General features: G+C 36.4%; 1 protein-coding gene across 2 annotated transcripts; it reads right to left on the bottom strand.

Moving 5' to 3' along the window:
* Nucleotides 1-36: 36 nt before the first annotated feature.
* On the bottom strand, nucleotides 37-22,352 carry LOC128018837 (tetratricopeptide repeat protein 39A). 2 transcript variants are annotated; one of them, XM_052604649.1, is made up of 20 exons: nucleotides 21,979-22,352; nucleotides 20,413-20,463; nucleotides 20,128-20,178; nucleotides 11,837-11,941; nucleotides 8,389-8,520; nucleotides 6,540-6,583; nucleotides 6,268-6,335; nucleotides 6,073-6,137; nucleotides 5,664-5,763; nucleotides 5,449-5,514; nucleotides 4,931-5,039; nucleotides 4,766-4,833; nucleotides 4,549-4,608; nucleotides 4,267-4,428; nucleotides 3,642-3,733; nucleotides 3,213-3,333; nucleotides 2,713-2,824; nucleotides 2,323-2,437; nucleotides 1,990-2,106; nucleotides 37-1,826 (listed from the first exon to the last, which is right to left on the bottom strand). In XM_052604649.1, exons 1-20 carry the CDS (start codon nucleotides 22,017-22,019, stop codon nucleotides 1,709-1,711), a joined length of 1,797 nt encoding a protein of 598 aa, XP_052460609.1. In that variant the 5' UTR covers nucleotides 22,020-22,352; the 3' UTR covers nucleotides 37-1,708. The 2 variants fall into 2 exon arrangements, with proteins under 2 accessions (XP_052460609.1, XP_052460610.1); XM_052604650.1 differs by lacking the exons at nucleotides 20,128-20,178; nucleotides 20,413-20,463; nucleotides 21,979-22,352 and adding an exon at nucleotides 17,343-17,725.
* Nucleotides 22,353-22,485: the final 133 nt, after the last annotated feature.

The raw sequence follows: 22,485 nt of genomic DNA, 5'->3' as shown, positions 1-22,485 counted from the left end.
CAGACCGCTTAGAACAAATAAGCAAAACAAAAGAAGTGTCTTTTGGAATGCTATCATATCATTTAATTTTAAATTAGAAAATGTATGTTTAGTATTTACAGGAATGTGTTTACACAGTAGCCATGCACCATATACAGGATTTGCTGACATCTATAGCCCAAAGCCTGTAAAATCAATTTAAATCAGAAAGAATTTAAATGAGAAACAAAAGCCATAACAATGTAAACCCCATAAATCATTCAATTTTAAACATTTTGTTTTGCCACATTTCAAACACAGCATGAAACACATTGCCTGTGAAATTTCTATGCAAACACAAGGTAACACCATGAGCTGATGATGAATGTAAATTTGACTTTGGTAGAATTGCATCTCATAAAACAGGCACTATTCAGATTACACTGCAGAAGAACAAAAATCCATGAATACTATTCAACTAATCTGGGATAAATTAATATAATACACAAGCCTTGAAGTTCAGGACTGTCTGATTAAAACTACAACTTAAAATAGACCGCATTTGAAAACTACACTACAGCTAAGTCTAGCTTGTTGAACTCCATACTACAGGGAAAAGCTCCATGAAGTAGCATTCATATACTGAACAAAGTACAATCCCCGTCCTGAACCAGCTGAAATGTTCTTTCTCTTCATAGTGTAAGGCTGTAGTGGTTGTCAATGCATCCCTCACTTTGGCTAGAGCTGGCATGCCAGCCTGTCCTGCATGTATCTAAAAGACTTGTTTGTTTGAGCTCAAGTACGATCTGGACCAAGTCCACATGAACGAGACTGCCTTTCTAAAAGACACATTCAGATGCCCACTTACAACGGGACAAATTTGAAAGGCGCCACAACAGTGAATAAATACTAAAACAAAAAACTATACCCACAAAACTTCAAGTTTACATTTCTTATTTGCCGTTACAAAGATGCTTGTTTTCTTCGTTTTTTTAACAGATTGCTAAAACAGACTAATTATGTACACAGAAACACAAAGACAATGTTATGTGATAAAAACTATGCTTAGAACAGGAATCCTGTCCATGCGATTTGACAAGGCCACAGTACTCTAACCAAAGAGTAACCCATGAACATTCATCATACAACCTCTGGACAACAGGCTTATTTTATAACCTATTTATACTCCAAAGATTAAAAGTAAACTAATATTTGTGCACATGTGCTTTAAATCCAAATCAAACCGTTAGCTGTAAGGCACAGCCACGTCTAGGCTGCTGATATCACAGGGCTACCAACAGTGGAGAGCATTACCAACAAAAGCTTCGAAAGCAGCCAATATGATTGACAGATGGCCTTATTTTTGTTCTGAGTGACAATGTTCTTAGCATGAAGTACCAGCATAATTTAATTGGACTGATATAACTATCTTGGGTTATATTATTATTATTCATAATGTTACATTTACAATATTCTAACAGCACAGTCTTATTTATATGACATCATAACAGCATGATGTCACTTCTGTGTCTTAAGTGAACTGCACTGCACTTCACGTAACATCATTCATGCAGCTATTGTCTATGTACTGTATAATCTCTGTGTGTGTCATTCAATGAAGATGATTTGTCACTATAAGCTCAGCTCGGGTCTGATCAGTCATGTGCTCCTTTAGTCCTCCTCTTGGCATATGGCAACCCACGTCAAGCCTGATCTTGGCTTGCTGTGACCCCAGCGATGACCCCAACTGTTAAGGGCTGGAGGGTGAGCAGTGGTCTCCATTCACAGCTGTGCCTCGTGCCTTATGTAGAGCTGCCTGGATCCGGAAGTGAGTCCGTGATTCCATGGAGTAGTTTTTGTAATTTTGCCTGGCAAAGAAATCATGGTTAATAGTGTTCAAGACTAACAAGGCAACGACTTTTAATATCAATGTAATATTTGACTATGCAAATTGGGTCACTCCACACATTATATACATTTGCTATCTTAGAGGTACAAAACAATCACTGTCAGTGTCAGGACTGTACTTACTTGGCAGTCTCCAGAAGTTTGATGGCCTCCTCTGTTCGTCCCTGCTCCAAACACAGTAAACCGTGTTCCAGAAGTGCATTGGGCACCAGGTAGTGGTCATATTTAATCTGACTCTCACTGTACAAGTACAAACATACAGAGAGAAGGAGAGCACTTGTGATCTTGCTATCTTTAAGAATGTTTAAAACATATTTTCTATTATTATTATCTATTATTATACTGTGACATACTGGAGACTAAAACATGTATCGTTTCCTATTGTGTACAGAAAAACCACAAACACTTCTCTTTAAGTAGGTGTGATTTGTTGTACAGTAAAAGAGCAAGACTGACTTGCAGAGGACGAGGGTGAAGTAATGTTCAGCTTCTTCCTTGAAACCCAAGTGTTTGAGACAGAGCCCCTTAAGCAGACTAACCACACACTGGTCATCTGTGGTGAACTCGGTCCCTGAGGGCAAACACACAGAGACATTTTTGTTACAGAAAAAAAAAAACACTAAATGAGATACAGAGAGTGTCTGTGTGGATGATTTTTTTTTTTTCAATGAAACACACTGTTACATTGTAACTTTTTGCTGCTCATGGTAATTATTATCCGTTGTTGCAAAGTATCATTTGGAATGACACGAGGAAATAAATAATTAGATTATTTTGGGGTGAACTATTATTTAAAAAGTGGACACCAGCAAAAGCAGTACTGTATTGTATGGAAGGAGAATTTACTTGGATGTTGCTCAAGCGTCTGCTGGGCCTCTTCAAGGGTCTTCAGCATGCCCTCTGTCAAGTCCTTGTGCTTCCCAATGACAGTGTAGCCATTCCAGATATACATCATTTCCTGTCGTGCAAACATACCCTCACAATGAGTATGAATTTTAGACTGTGTCTTGTCCAGGTGTTTCCCTTTGTTTTGCAGTGGGATTACACAAATAAGGATGGTCTAATTCCATACTCTTTGTTAATTAAAGGGCTTTTCAAACAGGATGCCTTCTTACATATAAAAAAAAACGGCACACAATAGAATAGAACAGGAAGCCCGTTTTTAGATGCAATACACCAGTGCCAATGTACATTATCAGACTTGACACATCTGAATGGCAACTCCAAATGCAGTGAGACATGACAGCCAAAGATGCAAGAGGAAATCCTGTGTGAACTATGCAAAAAGACAGTTGCAGTATCAAATAAATATACAGAGTAAAATCTGTGCAAAACTGAACACTGACCAATGGAGGTGCAGGAAGAGGAATGGCATTATCTGTATTATAGCGTCGAGCTTTTCTGATGGCAAACTTCTCTGTGGGCAATGACTTCCCAGCTATTTTCTGCTTCAGACTGGGAACTTGTCTGAAAAGTGAAAAAAAAAAGATCACAGCATCAGTAAAGTACATATGACGTCCATTTTATATTTGCAAGAGGATGGGCTAAATTAGACGTTCAAATTAAATGTGAGATAAAATATTTGGGCATTTGCAATGTTTTTTTTTTTAACTGAATGATATTACTGTACAGGCTGTATATGATATAAATGACATTTTACTGATCTGATCTGTCATGTTGTTTGGTTTATAGGTTTATATTTAATCATGTGATTAAATTCTCTTCTGAACAAACATGAACATTCACACTAAAATACACCATTCCCTTGCCATTACCTAAACAAAGCCACCTCATTCTCCCCGAACGGCTGGCATTCCTCACGACTCAGCATGCTGAGGTAAGCTGCTTTCATATACGCATATGTGGCCTGAAAAAAGTGTGTGTGAGAAAAAAAAAAAAAAAAGCAATGAGTTCTGAACTGCATAGTAAACACAAACATCCCTGCAGGAGATTAATTGTCCTCAGCCTCTATTTGTTACATCAGCAAACCTTTTAAACCCAGAGTAAAATCTTTATCATCTAATTTTATTAAAAAGTGAGTTCATTATATACATGCATATTCACGCACACACACACATATATATATATATAAACAAACAAACATTGATGATATGAACTGTTTCATGAACAGAAAATCATCGCATTAGAATGATTTCTGAAGACTGTAATGACTGCTGAAAATTCAGCTTTGCCATCAGAGGAATTAATTAAATTTAAAAAAAAATTAAAATAGAAAAGAGCCATCTTGAATTTTAATATTAATTTTTAAACACATAAAAAAACTCTGACCTTAAACATTTAAATTGAAATGTATAAATAAACAGGAAATTCAACCCATTTTATTTCAATAATCAAGCAAATCTTCAGTGCAGCAGTCAACTGTGTATTTTAGGGTTTCACCTTAGACCATGCGTTCTCTTTGCTGAGCAGGTCTGCGTAGAAGTAGGCCATCTTCCAGTGCCTTTTATAGGTGAAACACCACATCAGTTCCCAGTAACACATGTGATGGAACTGCTTCCAGTTCTGCTGAGCTTCACAACACTCCTCAAAACGCTTGATGGCCTTCAGAACAAGAACGTGCATATGCACACAGGCAATTAAAAATAAAAAAATAAGAATAATATAAAAATCAAAAGAACACACTCCTTTTTTATGCATTAGATAAAAGTAAGTATCACTTACAGCATCCAGATTTCCTTTAATTACCTCTATTCGACCAGCGAAGAACAGGAAAATGGATCCCTGACAGAAACACAGCAGTTGTCAGATTTACAATTCATACTCTAATATTTAATAACAGTGATTTTAGCAGCTGTTCATATCGTAATGTAAATGAAAGTGAAAGTGTTTTAAGATTTTTGACTGGAAACTGTTGCATTTGAAAATGGTGATTAAGTACCGTCGGATACTTTTTCAGATAAGGCTGAAGCAGTTTTTCTGCATCTTCCACATCTCCCTCTCCAGTGCCTAAAGGACACACACAGACATGGATAAAATAGAGATTGTTACTTCTGATGTGCAACATATTAATTAAAAATGCAATTCAGAAGCAATCTTCTCTTACCCAAAATGAAGCTCATGAAGGTGTGGTAGCAAAGCAACAACATGTTACAAAGGAAAGACCGAAAAGTCTGTTCAGCAGAGCCCTCCTGGAGCTGCTGAAGACCAAACTCCTAAAACACACACATATGTACACAGTGTTTGAACTCTCATTCTGACGGCACCCATTACTGAAAAGGATCCGTTGGATAGCAAGTGATGTAATGCTACATTTCTCCAAATCTGTTCTGATAAAGAAACAACCTCATTAACATTTTGTGTGGCATTAGGGTAAGTACATTTTCAGCAAATTTTCATTTTTGGGTGAACTATTTCTTTAAGACAGACACAACACACAGTAAATCATTCACACTTGTGTCTTTCACTTCATTCTAACAAGTATTAAAAGCATCGTCATGCACCTTGACACACTTTATTGCTAAGACAGACAGAAAGCAAAAACAGCCAAGCTCAGATCAAAATTCATTTGTACACGCCAAATGAACCGAAGCCAAACTAAGCTTAGTACTACACAATACTCACTTTGTTACCAGAGAAGCCCACAAATTCCAACAACCTGAGAGTCCGTGTTGGCAACAAAGACAGCATCTGCGATAAACACAGGTGAGGGGTTGAGAAAACAGACTTGCCCTCACTAAACTATGCTAGGATTAATAAATGTTCACGTTTGATTTAAGAGGGAACATTTAAAGGTTTTTAAGGCTAAAACACACGAAAACATGACATAACGCACTCACCAGGTTAAAGGCCCCGATCCCGAGCTTAACGCCTCCCTCAAAATGTCCATGATTGTCACCTTGAACATAACTTGCAGACTTCAGGACTGTATGCAGCTCTCTTGCAATTAACACAAACACATGTTAAAATAAACTTACAGATATACTGTACTAGTATTATTGGGCTAGTATAGCATTTATTAATATTTTGAATTTGAATTATTTTTTATTTTACTTTTTTATTTTTTTGTCATTTTGTTATGTTTTTGCCTTTTTAATTCATTTTTGTTTCAGTTCAGTTTTAAGTTACTTTTATTAAAATTTTAGTTGTAGTTATTTGTTTAAATGTTAAATTAATTATAATATTTATATGTAATATAAAGCTTTCAGTTATATATATATATATAAACAACACTGCAGCAGGTCTTACTTGTATATTTGATAGCTGTTTCTCACTTTCATTCCTCCCTTTATGAAGCTGATCATATTTTCATCCTGAAAGTAAATAAATCTTGAATAAGCAACATAGCTTTTTCCACGATAATATATTTTATTCACATACATGATAACAGGGCAGAGTGGGTTTAATATCAGCAGTAAAAGGGAATCAACCACTGGGACAGACCTGCAGGAAAGTGAGTGCTGCCCTCTGGAGGAGGCATTCAGCATAGCACACTTCAGCATGGAGCTCCTCTGGGGATGACACAAATGTAATTACACTTTCAGATCATCTACACAGCCACAATATGGTCACCATGGGTTGAGGAAGTGATTGCATAAACTGCTATTGTTACAAGAAGAAGCCTGTGATGAGCTTTTGTAAAAGATCTCAAAGTATCAGCATGATTTATTTATTGCCAATTAATCGTTTAGTGAAATATGTATTTAGGCACCCACCTTCTGTGAAGTTTTTGCTGTTGAAGGAAGACTTTTTACGGTATCTGGAATGACAAACACAGCCTTATCAGTCTTGTCCTGAAACAACACAATGACCTATCAGTAGTGGTTACTACGTCACATGCTCAGTTGGCACAGTTGGCTGAGGTCAGCCTTGTGTTCTCAGTTACAGTCCTAGTGTGTGAAAGCTGGTAGACAAATTTGCACTCAATCCAAAAGTAAAAAAACACGGCTTGATTCACTGTACCCCTAAGGCCATACAAATAGCGCAGTTGGATCTGAGGAGGACACAATGGCTGTCTGGTTTCTGTCTGAGTAAACCGACTCCCCTCTGAGGGACAAACATGAATTATTCTGAGTCAGTTTGGCTTCTATTAAATTTACACAAATACAAGACATGCAGATGAATGCAGAGCTGGGGGGGCTAAGATAAGTAGGCCACGTTCACCCTACAAAGTTTTATGAGTGAAAACCACTGGTCTGTGTATTTATTGAATGCAGAAGTCACTCTGTATCACTCAAGTAACAGCCACAGCAATGTAAACAAGCTACATTGATGTTAACAGTTTAAACTCACACACACACATACACACACACACACACACACACACACACACACACACACACACACACACACACACACACACACACACACACACACACACACACACATATATATATATACTTTATAGTAAAAAAAAAAAAAACAGAAGCAGAGTGTTTTGTTTATGCTCACTTTATAAACTGCTGCATTTAAATGATGTAAATGAACAGATACTAGAGATTGTGGAACAACGGCAGGCTGAAAACATAGTTATATGCATAGTTATATGACTCCTAATCTTGTAATCAGATCTAGTCAGATGTAAAGGAGGCAATAAAATGGGTCTAATAAGTCAGAACTGTGGCCTAACGATTAGCACATGCGCTCCAGACAAGCCGACTGGTGGTGCAGATGCAGGAAATGTAGGTTAATATTGATAATTAACTCTTTTTGTGTGTCTATTTGACAATTAGGGTCAATTTGTGGACACATTAATGATTTTAGATTAATAGAGTAAGCAGTTTTGATATATTCTACATATACAAGTCAAATAATAAATTAAAAATGTTTCTATTTCACTGGGATTCTGCTTTGTCTTTCATGATCTATTAATAGTAGTTTTAGTATTTGAGATTAATGAATGCATAAATAAAAAAATTATACATATTAAATACTGATCTCCAATCAAGATCACTGTAGTTAAGTATATACAGGTATGTATTGTGACAGAACTGCTTTACTGCCCTGCATACGTGGCTATTATTGTTATTGTTAGTGTTATTATTTGGACCAGACGGTGTAATTGATGTGCAGAAAGCTGAAGAGTGTGATCAGCTGAAAGATGCATTCCAGCGCTACAGGGCCTGGATGACATGGCAGAGTCACAGAGGTGTGAGTTGTCTGGAAACACCATGCATACACCAGATTGTCACACCCCTCCAACACAGCGTGTCATAGGCCTCTGAAATTCCTCTGCCATCTGGGATATGCTGATGGCCTGCAGCATTGTGGGATTACATCACCAATACAAATGTGACATAACAGAGAGGAACCTGAAAATAGTGTATGGATGTTAATAGTAGCACCTGCTCCCAGAAATGGAATGAAAGCCAGTGAAATTAAAATACACCTGCTAGAATGTTACTCTCTCTCTCTCTCTCTCTCTCTCTCTCTATGAAATCTATAAATATTTCAAATACATATTTTTTTAATGAACTGGCATCCCCAATATTACATATATATAATAAACAAGATAAAAAAATATTTCAATGTTATATATGCATATTAAAATTTAAAACAACGCACCGTTGACACACAGCCTGTGCCTCTTTCATTGTGTTGCCTGCAGCCAAGATGTCCTCCAGGTCGAAGGTCATCATGGCCTGCATTTCCAGTATAGTGGCATACGTGAGTGCGTGATACATGCTGTCTTTATTCCTGACAAAGAACACAAAGGAGGACGCATTAGATCTATATATACACTACAAAGGAGTGGGTGGTGTAACTTAGTGATGGTAAAAGACGATTCACCTCGAGACACTCTATAATATCATCAATAATGTGAATGAAGCCTGGAAATGTTTGTGTAACCTGAACATTCTGAATACAGTATGGCAACATAATACCAAAAACACTAATACTAATGACATTATGAAAAACTAGCAGAGAAACACTCATTGTCAATTACAAATGTGGATATAGTATTTTGTTAAAATACACTACATTATACAGTTATACACTACAATAAATACATTATTATTTACCCTATCACAATTAAACAAAATTTAGTGTATATGTACAGTGCAGTTTCAGTTCTTTCAGGAGCAGAACAGAATGTGACACTACTGGTCCAACATTCCTGGGTAGAGAGATGTCTGGAACAACAGGTTTACATTTCTTTTCTTTACACAGGTGGAACGGGAATAAAATTAGCATTACAGGAACAGGAATGTGGCATATTTGGCATCTTCTGACCAAACAATAAATGTGATAAAATACCACAAGGGCAACACACATAATACATGCCAAATTCATACATAGAGGCTTACTTATATCTTTTAGACAGATAATTATGAATTTATGAATATGCCGACTTGTAAGAGTTCTATAAAAACAAAAAAGAGTTTTAAAATGCTAATAAGACCATAACAGCTGTTGACTTGCAAACAAATATCAGGCTTTGAAATAGTGTTTGTGCTGTTGTTGTTTCTCCTGGTGAGGTTTTCCTACAAACACTTTCCTGAAGTCCAAATCAATACGTATGGATAATGTGTAATTATCCTGGCAAAGTCAAATCAGATGTCCTGCAAATCACAGCAATCACAAGTCAAGAAGTGTGAAAGGAGAGACAGAAACTACCTTCACACAGCAGCACAACACAGCTGTCAGCTCTATTTGGAGTGCTAAATATGTTTCTGTTTATACTCATTTTAGTTATGAGATCTGGCAGCCTTTCAGGTTATGAAATATAAATAAATAAATAAAATAGTGGTTAGAGGGCTTAAAAAAAAAAAAAAAAAGGTACCCCTCCTATTTAAGGAATCGTCCACAGTGGGATTGCAGGAAGATCATCTTAACTATCAGCAAAGTTGTTGTTTTCTAACTCTGAATCTGTACTGACATGGACTCTGACAGTTCTGCTTTTAAGTCAATCTCTCATTCTGCCTCAATTTGTAACTTTCTCTCTTGTACCCTTCATTAGCTCCATGCTTGTAGTGGCCCTGCCCTGCTGGCTGGAATGGGGTGTGACGAGACTAAAACAAACTTATTAGATAAATCACAAAACTTCACTATTGGCAATTTCAAACAGTGAGAAGCATAATGTTTAGTGGGATCCTCTGATTGTCGAATCAATTCAACAGCGTGTCTATGTTTACGTGTTACTTTCTGACCTGATATCCAGACTGACAGATGAAACAGAACTATTTAGCAGCAGTATCCAAAATTAGCACTCGTGGGAGTAAATACTGACTGGTGGGTAAATAAGACAGAGTTGGCTTTATTAGGAAATTCAACTTAATATATGGATTACATTTAATTTCTAAGAGTACTTTTCTGATTTTCATCGAATACAATATAATAAAAAAAAATACATAAATAAATAAAGAGAACCAATAAAAAAAAAATCACCATTGAAAGGTGTGGTTTAAAGCTCATTTTGAATCCTGAATGCAACCTATCAAAACTAGAGGGTCCCAGGGGACAAAGATGTAAAGATGTCAAAGATTACAAAACAGACTGAAAAATTATATAGTTTATTAATACACAAAGGCACACACCCCTCCAAAGCTGTGAGTAGTGAGAAAGGAAGAAATGCGAGATGCTCTAAGATACAGCATACGTATGAAAACAGGGTGTGGTGTGGAAAGAAGAAAAGATCTAGAGATGAATCTCCAGAGAGCTGAACTGATTCAGTAGCTTTTGGATTATGTGAGATTTCCCTGAGAAACACCCGATGATTGTGGATAAAGACTCACCTCACAAAATGATGTACAACAACAATTCAATGTAAACTACTAGATTATGCACTTGCGTACTTACTTAAAAGGGTCATATGACGCGATTTCAAGTTTTCCTTTCTCTTTGGAGTGTTACAAGCTGTTCATGAATAGATAAGATCCCTAAAGTTGCAAAGACTAAAGTCTCAAACCCAAAGAGGTATTCTTTATATACGTTAAGACTCGTCAATGCCCTCCTAGAATGCCTCATTTAGACACGCCCCCACACGTCTACGTCACAGTTTGAGAAGATTTGCATAACGCTGCCCAAACCCGTAAATGAATGTTCTGAAGTGAAGTAAACTTCAATAGATTTCCCATGCTCAGGGAGTAAGGAGCAATGAACACTATGTAGGGACCATCTCAATGGGAACACAGTTCATGCAGTGAGTTCACTTCTAACGATCTGATAATCTGAATCAGGTGTGTTAACAAAGAGAGACATGCAAAATATGCAGAGCTTGGGGATGCAAGGACTGGAATTGAGAACCACTGGTGTAGAGTAGCGCTTGTTGTTTGTTGTTTCTCCGATCATAAATGCAGACATGGTATTATGTTAACACAGTGCGATGCAGTGCAACACATAAAAAGACAGTACAAGTCATTATAATCCATAATTATATCCCCACTGGATGCAACAAATGGCTCGTTTATAATGGGTTTTATTGTTTTTGTCTTGTCTCGCTGGTGTTCTGACTGGGTCACGCATCACAGCACGGTGAGGGGCATAACATTTCTGCCACACGCTTGAGGTGTTCAGCCAATCACAAAGCACTGGATAGCTGGCCAATCAGAGCACACCTTGCTTTTTTTTAGACTGATTAGCTTTGTAAAAAACAACGCATTTCAGAAAGGCAGGGCATAGAGAAGAAACAAAAATGTACAGTATGCGGAAAATAATGTGTTTTTGAACCTTTAACTGCACCTTTAACACATTTCATTATACCAAATACACAAAATAAGGTTCTTTTAAACAACATCAAATGACCCGTTTAATGTATAAAACCAGATGCAAAACAATTTATACAATTAATACGATTCAAAAGGGATTATGAACAGTGATTCAAACTGATTATGAAACACTACAATCCAAACACACGAGGAGGAAGTAAAATAAATAATAGAGCCTCGTTGTGTTCTCAGGTCTGAAGTTCCATAAATGTTCTAAACCTAGAACCTCTACAATCATTAGAGATCACAAAAGAGTAAAGCACAGCAGGCCAAAATCTTATTATGAAACACCCAGGTGGTCTTACCTGCTCTTAAGTCTGGTCAAAGCCTCGTCAAATTCATTTCGCAGGAACAGATCCAGTGCCACCATGCAGTCTTGAAGAGCCACTGACAGGTCAGACCTCTCTGACCTAACACACATAAAAAGAAAAGAACTTAAAATATGCTTATCTTAAACAAATGCTACTTCCCAAGCCTCTGTCTTAAAGGACTATTTCACCCCAAAAATTATAATTTTCTAAAAATATTCCTGTTGAAACAATTGCTCACCAAAGGAACATTTGCAGTGAATGAATGCAATGGTTCAAAGTTAAAATGTTTTAATGATGGGTTTATTTATTAGAAATACACAGCATTTTGCTTCACAAGACTTTAAATAATGGACTGGAATTGTGTTGATTACTTATAGATTGCTGTAGTGTTTTTATCAGCTGTTTGGACTCATTCTGACAGCATCAATTCACTGCAGAGGATCTATTAGTGAGCATTATTTAATGCTGAATTCTCCAAATCGGTTTAGAAAATCTTCAAAAATTTAAGGTATTGAAAGAATTGATTTCTTTTCTTTTGACTGTCTATTGATTTATGCATAAAAAAGTATACTGATGGAGTCTCTTTAGTACCACATTGCAGGTAGGACACAGTAACTTCTGTCTCTTAACTAGACATTACTGCAGTTCAAACCTGCCAACTTATAATACTATTACAGTAACAACAATCAGGATCATCATTCAAACTGAATTTTGAAAAAAAGTAGAGTTTCGGGAAACATGAGTGAAAATTGATTTTTATATTTGTAAATTTAAACTATAATGTGGCATCAAGTTAATTCACTGTACACCATGCTGTAAAAGATGTCTTCATCGTTATGAGGCTCAGTTATCTCCATTAGTAATTAAACTGAAAGTTCAATGAGATTTTACCTACACATTTCAGGCAATCAAACTTAAGCCTTTCATTTTAAGGGTTTGATTTTTTTTTACGATGTACATTACAAAGTATTATGCTCACATAAGCTCATAAATATTGATTTAAACATTTCTATAATTGCATGCGCTAATTTAATGTAATTGTGGGATTGCAGGTGCACTGATAGACAAGACTAGAGCTGTGAGAAATGGGACAAGACTGTATAACTCTTCCAGTTCACATAACCACACTCTCTAGAGTTGCAATTAAATTGTAAAAGCATCAGCCCTTTTTCTTTTCTTCGTGGAAGATTAATGAATCACATACTCAATAGGTCTAGTTCCTGGCAATCTAAAGGGGTTTTCACACAATCAGTCAGTAAGATTTATACCTCTAGTAGGATTTTTTTTTTTTTTTACCTGTTGAAATTAATGACATTGCCTTTTTTTTTAAACATGTTCAACTAATGTGGCCTAATAAGAGTTACACTGAACAGGATGCCTCATGGGGCCTGCCATGTTCTGATCACATGACTAGTCAATTCACAGAATAAATGAACCATTTAAACATTTACACATTTACAATAATGCAATGGCAAACATTTATATGATATATTAATGGAAAATGTACATTTCTAAGCATATAGTGATACACACAATCATAATTTATTAATGGGAAACAAATCAGTTTTACTGTTTCTTTAGACACATGATGAGAAGACAAATGTCTCAGAGAGGAACATGATCAAAGCCCATTGTATCTCTGTATAAGGGACACATTCTTCAAATTACAGCACCATTTAAAATTAATTTCTAAATTGAGTTGAAATTTGTAATGGTCCTGACCAGTGCCTGCTAAGATTATGGCATGACTCCTAATCTAATAAAAACCCAACAACCACTTACAGTTCTTCCATTCTGAAACTTTCTGCGGAAAACAACCATTCATGCAATTCTGTATGTCGATATATGAACTGGGAATTGAAAGTATGTAAAAAGACAATGGCTCTGGCCATTCTCCACTGAAACTAATCAAATCAATAAGTGTGACTGAAAGAGAGCCACGTCTTTGCATTCCAAATGAACACAGAACAACACAGACCCTCTTTATGGGATCTGTTTGGCCAATAACAATGAGATTGATGGCCTGGGCTAATGTCAGGCCTAACTGTTTTAAAATTTACTTACAAAAAATGACTTATATCAGGGTATTAATATTTTATTTGTCATTTTAGACAAAAAAATAAAAATACTATAGACTTTTAATATCTTCCATTTTGGCCACATCACAGAATCATTGGGACATATTGGGACATCGACACAATTCTAATCTTTTTGGCTCTATACACCACCACAATGGATTTTAAATTAAACGAAAAAAGTGCGAGGCACATTTACAAACTGTTGTAATTCCTACACCATTCACCTGATTTGGATATAAATACCCTCAAATTAAAGCTGAAAGTCTGTAGTTAACGCACATCTTCATTACAGATCCATTGTGGATTTGGGGGCGAGGCCATGCTGTGCTACTTTAGAGAAGAGGAAGAGAAAACTAGAGGTACACCTAAAAATCTATTTAGGATAAGCAGGATAAAACTGTATATTAAAAGCTAACATAAGCAGTAGCATTTACAAATGACAGTGTATCTAAAAGTATGATACAACAAAAAACATAGGCCTAACATTACAAGCCGTGCTCGCACAAGTTCTGTATGATCCTCTTCAATAATATCCTCTGCTTCTCAATCGGACTCAAACTGAAAAGCGATATTAACGTTGTTTACAATACAACCGGAGCACATGCCGCTGAGGTGAGGGGCGGGACATTTAGACATGCACTAGTGGCGAAGGAAATGATCAGTGTGTTTTTAGAGAAGGGACAGAGCGGTGTGGAATAAAGGTAAATTATGTGAAAAATAATGAATTTTTTTATTAAAGGGGTCATATAATGCGATTTCAATTTTTCCTTTCTCTTTGGAATGTTACAAGCTCTTGGGCCATGAAGAAAATCTGTAAAGTTGTAAAGACTAAAGTCTCAAATCCAAAGAGATATTCTTTATCAAAGTTAAGACTCTAAGACCCCCTAAAATGGCTCATTCAAACACTCCCCCAAATGTCTACGTCATTATGTGGAAATATTTGCGTAATGCCGCCCAAATGTTCACGCAAAGAAAGAAGGCGTGGTTTCAGTATTTTATGGACGACGTTTCGTGAACCTAGGAGAAGAGGTAATTCTGACTTTGCTTCAACAATCTGCCGCTTATGAATCAGCTACTGTAAGTATGTTTTGTTATTAGTTTAAGCATTTGCTATTGAATGTTTAAATGTAGATTTTTGCTTGTGTGTGTGTGTGTGTGTGTGTGTGTGTGTGTGAGAGAGAGAGAGAGAGAGAGAGAGAGAGAGAGACAGAGAGAGAGAGAGATGGTCACACAGTGGAGTCAGCTGTCTTAACCGTCCGTGGCTTGTGTACTGCAAACACATACGAGCTTCATCACTGTGCCTTTCACACCACTCTGTTCCCCTTTCGGGCTTGAACTGATGGTAAAACTAAGGACATTATTAATGGTCTTTACATTTATTTTGAAAGATGAAGCTCGTGATTATGGAAAGGGGCATTACATTTCTGGCGAATACTTGCAGTGTTTGGCCAATCACAATGCACTGAGTCAGTTGCAGAGCAGACTGCGCTTGTCGGAAGGAGGGATTTTGTAAAAAATGCAGCATTTGAGAGAGGCGGGGCATAGAGGACCTACAATAAATTTACAGTATTAAAAAAAAAAAAAGTGTTTTTTGAACATTAAAGCATGTCAGCATATTCTATTACACAAAATAATGATATTTTTAAAAAGCATCATATGACCACTTTAAAAATGAAGCATTAAGATGTTAGGCTGCACCCCAGAAATACAATCAAACATAGAAAAAAAACTGTGAACCACCCATTTAAACAGCTGTATGCTAACTCACGCTTTAATCTTTTTGTGTGAAAAATGCTTCAGACACTATTTTTAAGGCTCTTTAAAAGGACATAAGGTGTGATATTTCCTTGATTACAGTTCAAAGACATTCCCATTACATTTTTTTTGTGCTGTATGTGACTGTGAGTGAAGGAGAGACTATACTGAGAAAGAGTAAGAAACAAATAAAAACTGTTTTAAAAGTCCAAAACTATTAACTGCATGATAAAGCCTATTCGATTCCAGTGAAAATGTCCCTGTACTTTTAAGTTAAAAAGAAAACATATCCCTGTATGAGTTTTTGTATTTATATTATATATTAAGTAATATCACATAAGCAAGAGTGTTGTTTTTCAGAATATCAGCATGCAATAGCAAATGTAATATTAATTTTATACAACAGTACAACAATCAAGAAGTTAATTGAGTGAGTTACATTTGACTGAATGATTCAATTAATCATTTATTATAACAGGCACTGGCCGCCAGCTACTGGTGGTTTTAGTGTCAGATTTATCTATCCATGACAGGCCTAAAAACAAGCACAAAAACACACTCTGTGAAATATTGTTTAATTATCATTAGCCTTGCGCTGTTGATAAAATCACATTTTTCAACCGTGCTATTCGAGAAAAAAAAACAACACTTGTGTGATATTGCTCACGCTATTCGTGTGATATCCCTTATCATATGATATAAATATGCTACAGGGGCATTTTTTTGCCTTAAAGTCTTTTGTCTTAAAGTTTAGGGGCATATAACTACATTATAAGCCACATCACGCAGTTGTTGTTGCACTGCATCATGTTTTTCAACAGTCAACTGTGTGAAGTGTAAGATGACGTTAAAACGTGTATATAAATAGTTAATTTTTTTATCAAAATGCATTAATGTAAGTATTATAATTATAATATTGACCATGTTTCCTCCTACTTTTGTGCAGTACAATGCCCAAAACTGATGTAAACTTAGTCTTACACCCTAGAATGAATTTACTGGCCCTGAAAAGTTTAATTAAACCTTATATTTCTGTAAGTAAAACTAGAACACAGTTAGCAACAATTGGCTTTATGCATTTCTCATCCCCCACAGGCAGAACAGAAAGTGAATTTCCTCCCTGATGCTGATATGTGATATCAGAGCAGGATGATTTGATGAATGAAGAACAGTGCATGCTACACTGAGCCAGGCTAGCAAAAGGAAGTGGTCTGAGATTGGTTCAGAAGCTACGGGAGAGGTGAAATGAACCTCTGTACTCCCTGTACCTTACAGTGCTCACAAACTAAATATGGTGATGCTAAGTGATTCTGAAGAGCTGATGGCGCCTGGGGACTAACTGATTACTGATGATCATCACTGGAAAAAACGAGCTGACTCTAAAACACACACAACTGCACATGCCCAGTGCTAAGAGACTAATACTCCAACAACAATTAGAAAAAAACTGTGCTGTACGCTTTAACAAATGAATCCGACAACACGAGCAGCTCTGAAAGCAAGGGCATCCAAAACGATTACCTGTGTAATATTTCCAAACCGTTCCTGTTTTTCCGGTTATGCAGGCTGTAAAAGCATTCTCCTTTTAAGAACACTTAATAGTCCTCAATCACTGCTAAAACACACATTCACACAATAGCATGCTCTCAGCTGTGTGACGTTCTTACCCGTTTGACAGACTTTCTGCCTCTCCTGACATTTTCATCTGGTACAATGAGATCGAGGAGTGCAGTAAAGCGAGAGAAAGGAGGAATAAAATGAGAGAGAAGAGAAGCGGAGTAATTCACAGTGTATGAGAAAAGGCCTTCGCAGTGGTTGCTATCAGCAGAGCAGCAGCTTCCCTCTGGCTACAGCGCGCACACACACACACACACACACACACTCTCTCTCTCACTCACTCAAGCTGCAGAGAGGACAGTAGGAAAGGAACACAGAGCTTAATAAGATTGGGATGACTATCACACAGTGAAAAAGTGAATATTCTCATTGCTTCTTTCTCGCTGTCTCCCCGCCTTCCAACAAACACACAGACACCACCTCAGCCTCCTCCTCTTCTCAGTATCAAACATGCTATACACTACATCCTGGGCTCTGATTGGTCAATGATGCAATGGAGGTGGACCCAATTTCTTAAGAATCCACCTAGCTAAATTCTCCTAAAGTGGGCATCATGCTTCTGCAGTCAAGTGACAACCTGAACTCCACAGCGGTCAATAACATTCAACACAATAACAGGCCATTAAATCAGTACTGAACAGTGGGGATCATGAGACATGGAAGACAGATGCAGACCGCAGAACCAGCACAAGGAAGTGACACAGATTGTGGCGTGATGAGGAGAGGGGGGTGTCACAATTCGCTGGAGCAGTGATCCTCAAATCTGGCTCGCAAGATCCACTTTCCTGCGGAGTTTAGCTCCAACCCTAATCAGACAAACCCACCTGTGATTTGCAATGATCCTGAAGACATCGAGTAGCAAATTCAGGTGTGTTTGATTAGGGAAAAGTGGATCTCGTGAACCAGATTTGAGGATCACTGTGCTGGAGCAAGGAAACAAAGAGTCTTTAATAATCCAAGAGGGAGACACAGAGCACAAGGATGACATTTAAGACCAGACAAGGAAGCATGAGGCAGACTACATATTTATACTGAACTTAACAAGGGACAGACAGGTGCAGGGAATTAACTAATAATGAGACAACGAGAACAGGAACATGACCAAATAAGGGAACACTGAGACAGGGGCAAAGCAGGTCAATAAACCTGACATATCGCCACCTCCCGAAGAACAACAGAGCTCATGCTGAGCTTTGAAACCAAAAACAGCAGGCAGGAAAATATTAAAATGGATATAAGAGCAGACAACCCATGACAAAATCCAACACTATTGAAATATGTACTGTAAAAAAAAACTAAATTTTAAATAGAGTACAGTTCAAAAGTTTGTGGCTGGTAATGTTTTTTTTTTTTTTTTTTTTTAGAAATAGTTTATGATGATCACCAAGCTGCATTTATTTGATCAAAAATACAGTAAAAAAAATTATTTTTTCAATAAGAAATATTATTGTCAATTAAAATACCTATTTTCTATTTGAATATAGTTTAAAACGTAGTTTATTCCTGTGATGGCTATTGCTTCAGTCTTCAGTGTCACAAGACCCTTCAGAAATCATTCTAATATGCTGACTTGTACTCAAACTTTTTTCAATTATTATTATAAATGTTGAAAACAGTTGTGCTGCTTAATATGTTTGTGGAAACAGTGATATTTTTTTTTCAGGATGCTCTGATAAATAGAAAATTCAAAATGACAACATTTATCTGAAATATAAAGCTTTTGTAGCATTATGATTGTCTATAAGGATCAACTTTTGATCAATTTAATGCATTCTTGCGGAATAAAAAATGTGATTTCTTTGAAATAAATACTGTATATAAGCTTATTTGTTTAAAAAAGTCATCTGTACAGATTAGACCGATGCACAATTTATTGTTTATATATATATATATATATATATATATATATTCACAGAGGTAATTAGGAGTTTCTGATGTAATGCATTGGTACAGCTGGCCCTGCCCCGCACATCCACATACAAAGAAACTAAACGACTGAATAATGAACGCTCCCTTGAGCAGGAGTTGCTAATGTGGACTGATGGAGGGAGACTTTGTAGACGTGTTGGTTTTGCAAATCTGCAGAATATACATCAATAACTTGCAACCATAACCAATCAGCCCTGTGATTTTTATATTTACATTTCTAAAGAAAATGCTAATGGAATTTGTCCATGCAAAAATATTTAGCACATTGCTTTTCATCACAAGCTATCTTATCTGCATGTACAGCCATAATGTTGTTGTTCTATGCATTTCAGTTCTAGATCAAAGTAATAATGATCGTACAGTAACCTTACAGTGAGACAATCTGATAAGAAAAACGAAAATTAGCCTCCTGTTGACTAATGTGATGGAGCTTCATTCTGTATTGGATTTAGTGTAGCTGATGTGGAAGCCATCTGGAGTGAACCTTTGAATAATACATGTGGAGGATGGTAGGAACCTGCCCTTTATGAGAACAATCATTAAATCTCTCAAATGAGATCTTACCACCATAATCTCCACAATGTAAGAGTATGTAATAAAAAATAGATGTTACTAGTATCGACAGTAACTTCAGCTTCAAAAAATTAACTATTTCTCACATGATCAGTACTAATTTATGCTTAAATTATAGTTCAGTACACATACATAATGCAGTGCATTATGGGAAGTAACTTGATAGTACCATCTTACCTGTTGCAACACAAAGGCTAATCTGGCTATTGGTATTCATGTTCACTTATGCATGAACAAGCAAGATTCTACATCGTTTTTTAACAAAACATGACTGGGGCAGAGCAAAGTGCAAAATGATGTTTCAAAAAAAAAAATGTGGAGGCGGAAACCTACTCATAATCAGTGATGACAGGGTCCAGCCCGTCTTTCTCTATATTAGGTGACCTAAAAAATAAGAAAAAAAAGAGGAAACAATCTTTTAGTTACTGCCACTATTATCACCCAAGAACTTCTCGAATTAAATTTTTATGTTGAGTAAATACAGGTAAATAGCATTTTTTTAAATCAGTTAACAGAGTCTGTGTGCTTAAATGTGTTTCATTTCAAATTGTTGTCAGAGTCACAGACAATAGATCTTGTGTGGAAACATGGGTTGATTTAAAGTGTGGCAATACTCACTCAGATGGAGACGTGGGGCTGTCCAGCGACTCTTCAGTCTTGAGTTGATCCCTAAAAGCAGATGAAAGCATGGGAACAAAATCTGATCTTTTATTCATAACCAATTTTAGCCATTATTTACTTTGCTTCTTGAATACATAAAAATATCTGGGGAAAAAAAAATCTCAAGATCGTATTTCATCAGCTTTGGACAGTTTCCCTAAACATGAAACCCAGTGTATCATTATTAAGACAATGTGTGCACATTTAATGAACAAGAAGTAGAACTAACTGAAACTTTATTTCCCATTTAATCGCTATACAAATAGTTGTATGTTAGAAATTCATAAAAATAAATCAGCGATTATTCAATTTAGCAAAAGGAACATTTTTCACATGTAACAAATTACGTTCTGAAAGGAACATCTACTTCTCTGTCATAAAACAATAAACAGTTAAGCATTAACAGACAGCAGCAAGCAGCACCTGTGATGTCATTTTTTATTTATTTTTTAACAGGAAGGTTGGGTTATACCATGACAGAACAGGTATCATCCAATCAGCTTGCTCTAAATCTCATCCATGTTATGACATCAACTGCTACATTTTTTGTTTTGCCATAGGCCTTTTGATTAACCTAACAGTCTCTTACCATATTTTTAAGGCTCACATTACTCTGCAATATACTAATGATACAGTTTCATATTCAGTAGAAAATTAAATAGTATCATTTCGAATGAGTCATAATCGTTAATACTCTAACAGGCCTCAAATGACTGCATATTCTATGGTACCATTATATTAATGAGAATCATGGCACTTAGCTAAAAAGTATGTAATTCCCAAACTTCATTTCTTTTAGGACTCTTGTTTCTGACGAGGGGTCCATGAGGAAGGCTATATAAACCAAATGTTTACAAATGTCTTTTCATTTCATTACAAATAAAACTCAGACAAATTATATGTCCAGCATTACATTTATTGTACTTATTTAAATCTAATTGTGTTGTGTTATAAATGTCTTTTAATTTCATTACAAATAAAACTCAAATTATCTGTCCAGCATTACATTTATTGTACTTATTTAAATCTAATTGTGTTATAGTACAGTTTTAATACTGAGGCACTCCCAAAGAAAAAGAAGCAGCAAAGAGCAGCAAATCCCATCACTTTCAATTAAATAATTAATGCATGTCCTGTTTTCACATTAAAAGGTTGATTTTGGATTACACTTACATTATATCATGCATAATGTAATATTCAGCGGTAACATAACATACACATTTATTTTTGTTTATTTTCATATTTCAATATACAACGACAAATCTGTCTGTTGAGCATTATGTTCTTTCAATTAAAATTAATAAAGTGTTCCTAAATATTCCTACCATCCAAGTGACTATAAATGCCATTTGTACTGTGATGTAAGGAGGCAGTGATTTGTAAGAACACAAAGTTTAGATATACACATCAACTGAAACCATAACACTGAAGTCCGTCATTTTCTCATTTATGAAAATTATCTTCCTGTATCTGCCGCGCGGATTTCTTTCCACCTGAGCAAAAAGTGAAAGTTAGCAAACCTACTTTTTGTCGTCATTCTTCTTGTTGCGTCTCCAGAAACTCATTCCAAAGAGGAAGGGATGACGGAAAATCCAGTAAGACAGTGGAGAGTGTGCTGGTCACTACCTGGACATTCGTTAACGTTACCTGTCCTTGCTACCACAGGTGAGCACTGCACTTCTGCTCGAGAGGTAACAGCGGCCGTGTGTTTCTACACTGACTTTTTCAACATGTGAGGCAGACTGGGAGGTGTGGAGAAACCAATTTCCACAAATAAAGAGATCCCTTGCGAAAACTGCTGGAATGCTGCGCTGCAACTCTTCCTTGGTCTTAAAGTCCTCCAGGTTCACCATTCACAAAGTCCTACGAGTATTTTTGCAATTATACAACGAATTGGGTTACTTTATCACTGTTGCCGCGGGTTGTTTTTATGTCCTCGGCCTGAAAACGTGGTATGTAGCTCACGGAGTGCGAATTTTACCAGGGGAACCCCGCCAAAACGTGTATTTTACGCCCCGGAACGCGATTTTT

This window comes from Carassius gibelio, chromosome A8, assembly GCF_023724105.1.
Source record: "Carassius gibelio isolate Cgi1373 ecotype wild population from Czech Republic chromosome A8, carGib1.2-hapl.c, whole genome shotgun sequence".
NCBI classification, from domain to species: Eukaryota; Metazoa; Chordata; class Actinopteri; order Cypriniformes; family Cyprinidae; genus Carassius; species Carassius gibelio.
Note: the sequence above shows the minus strand (reverse complement) of the source record. Positions and strands in the feature narration are given on the sequence as shown.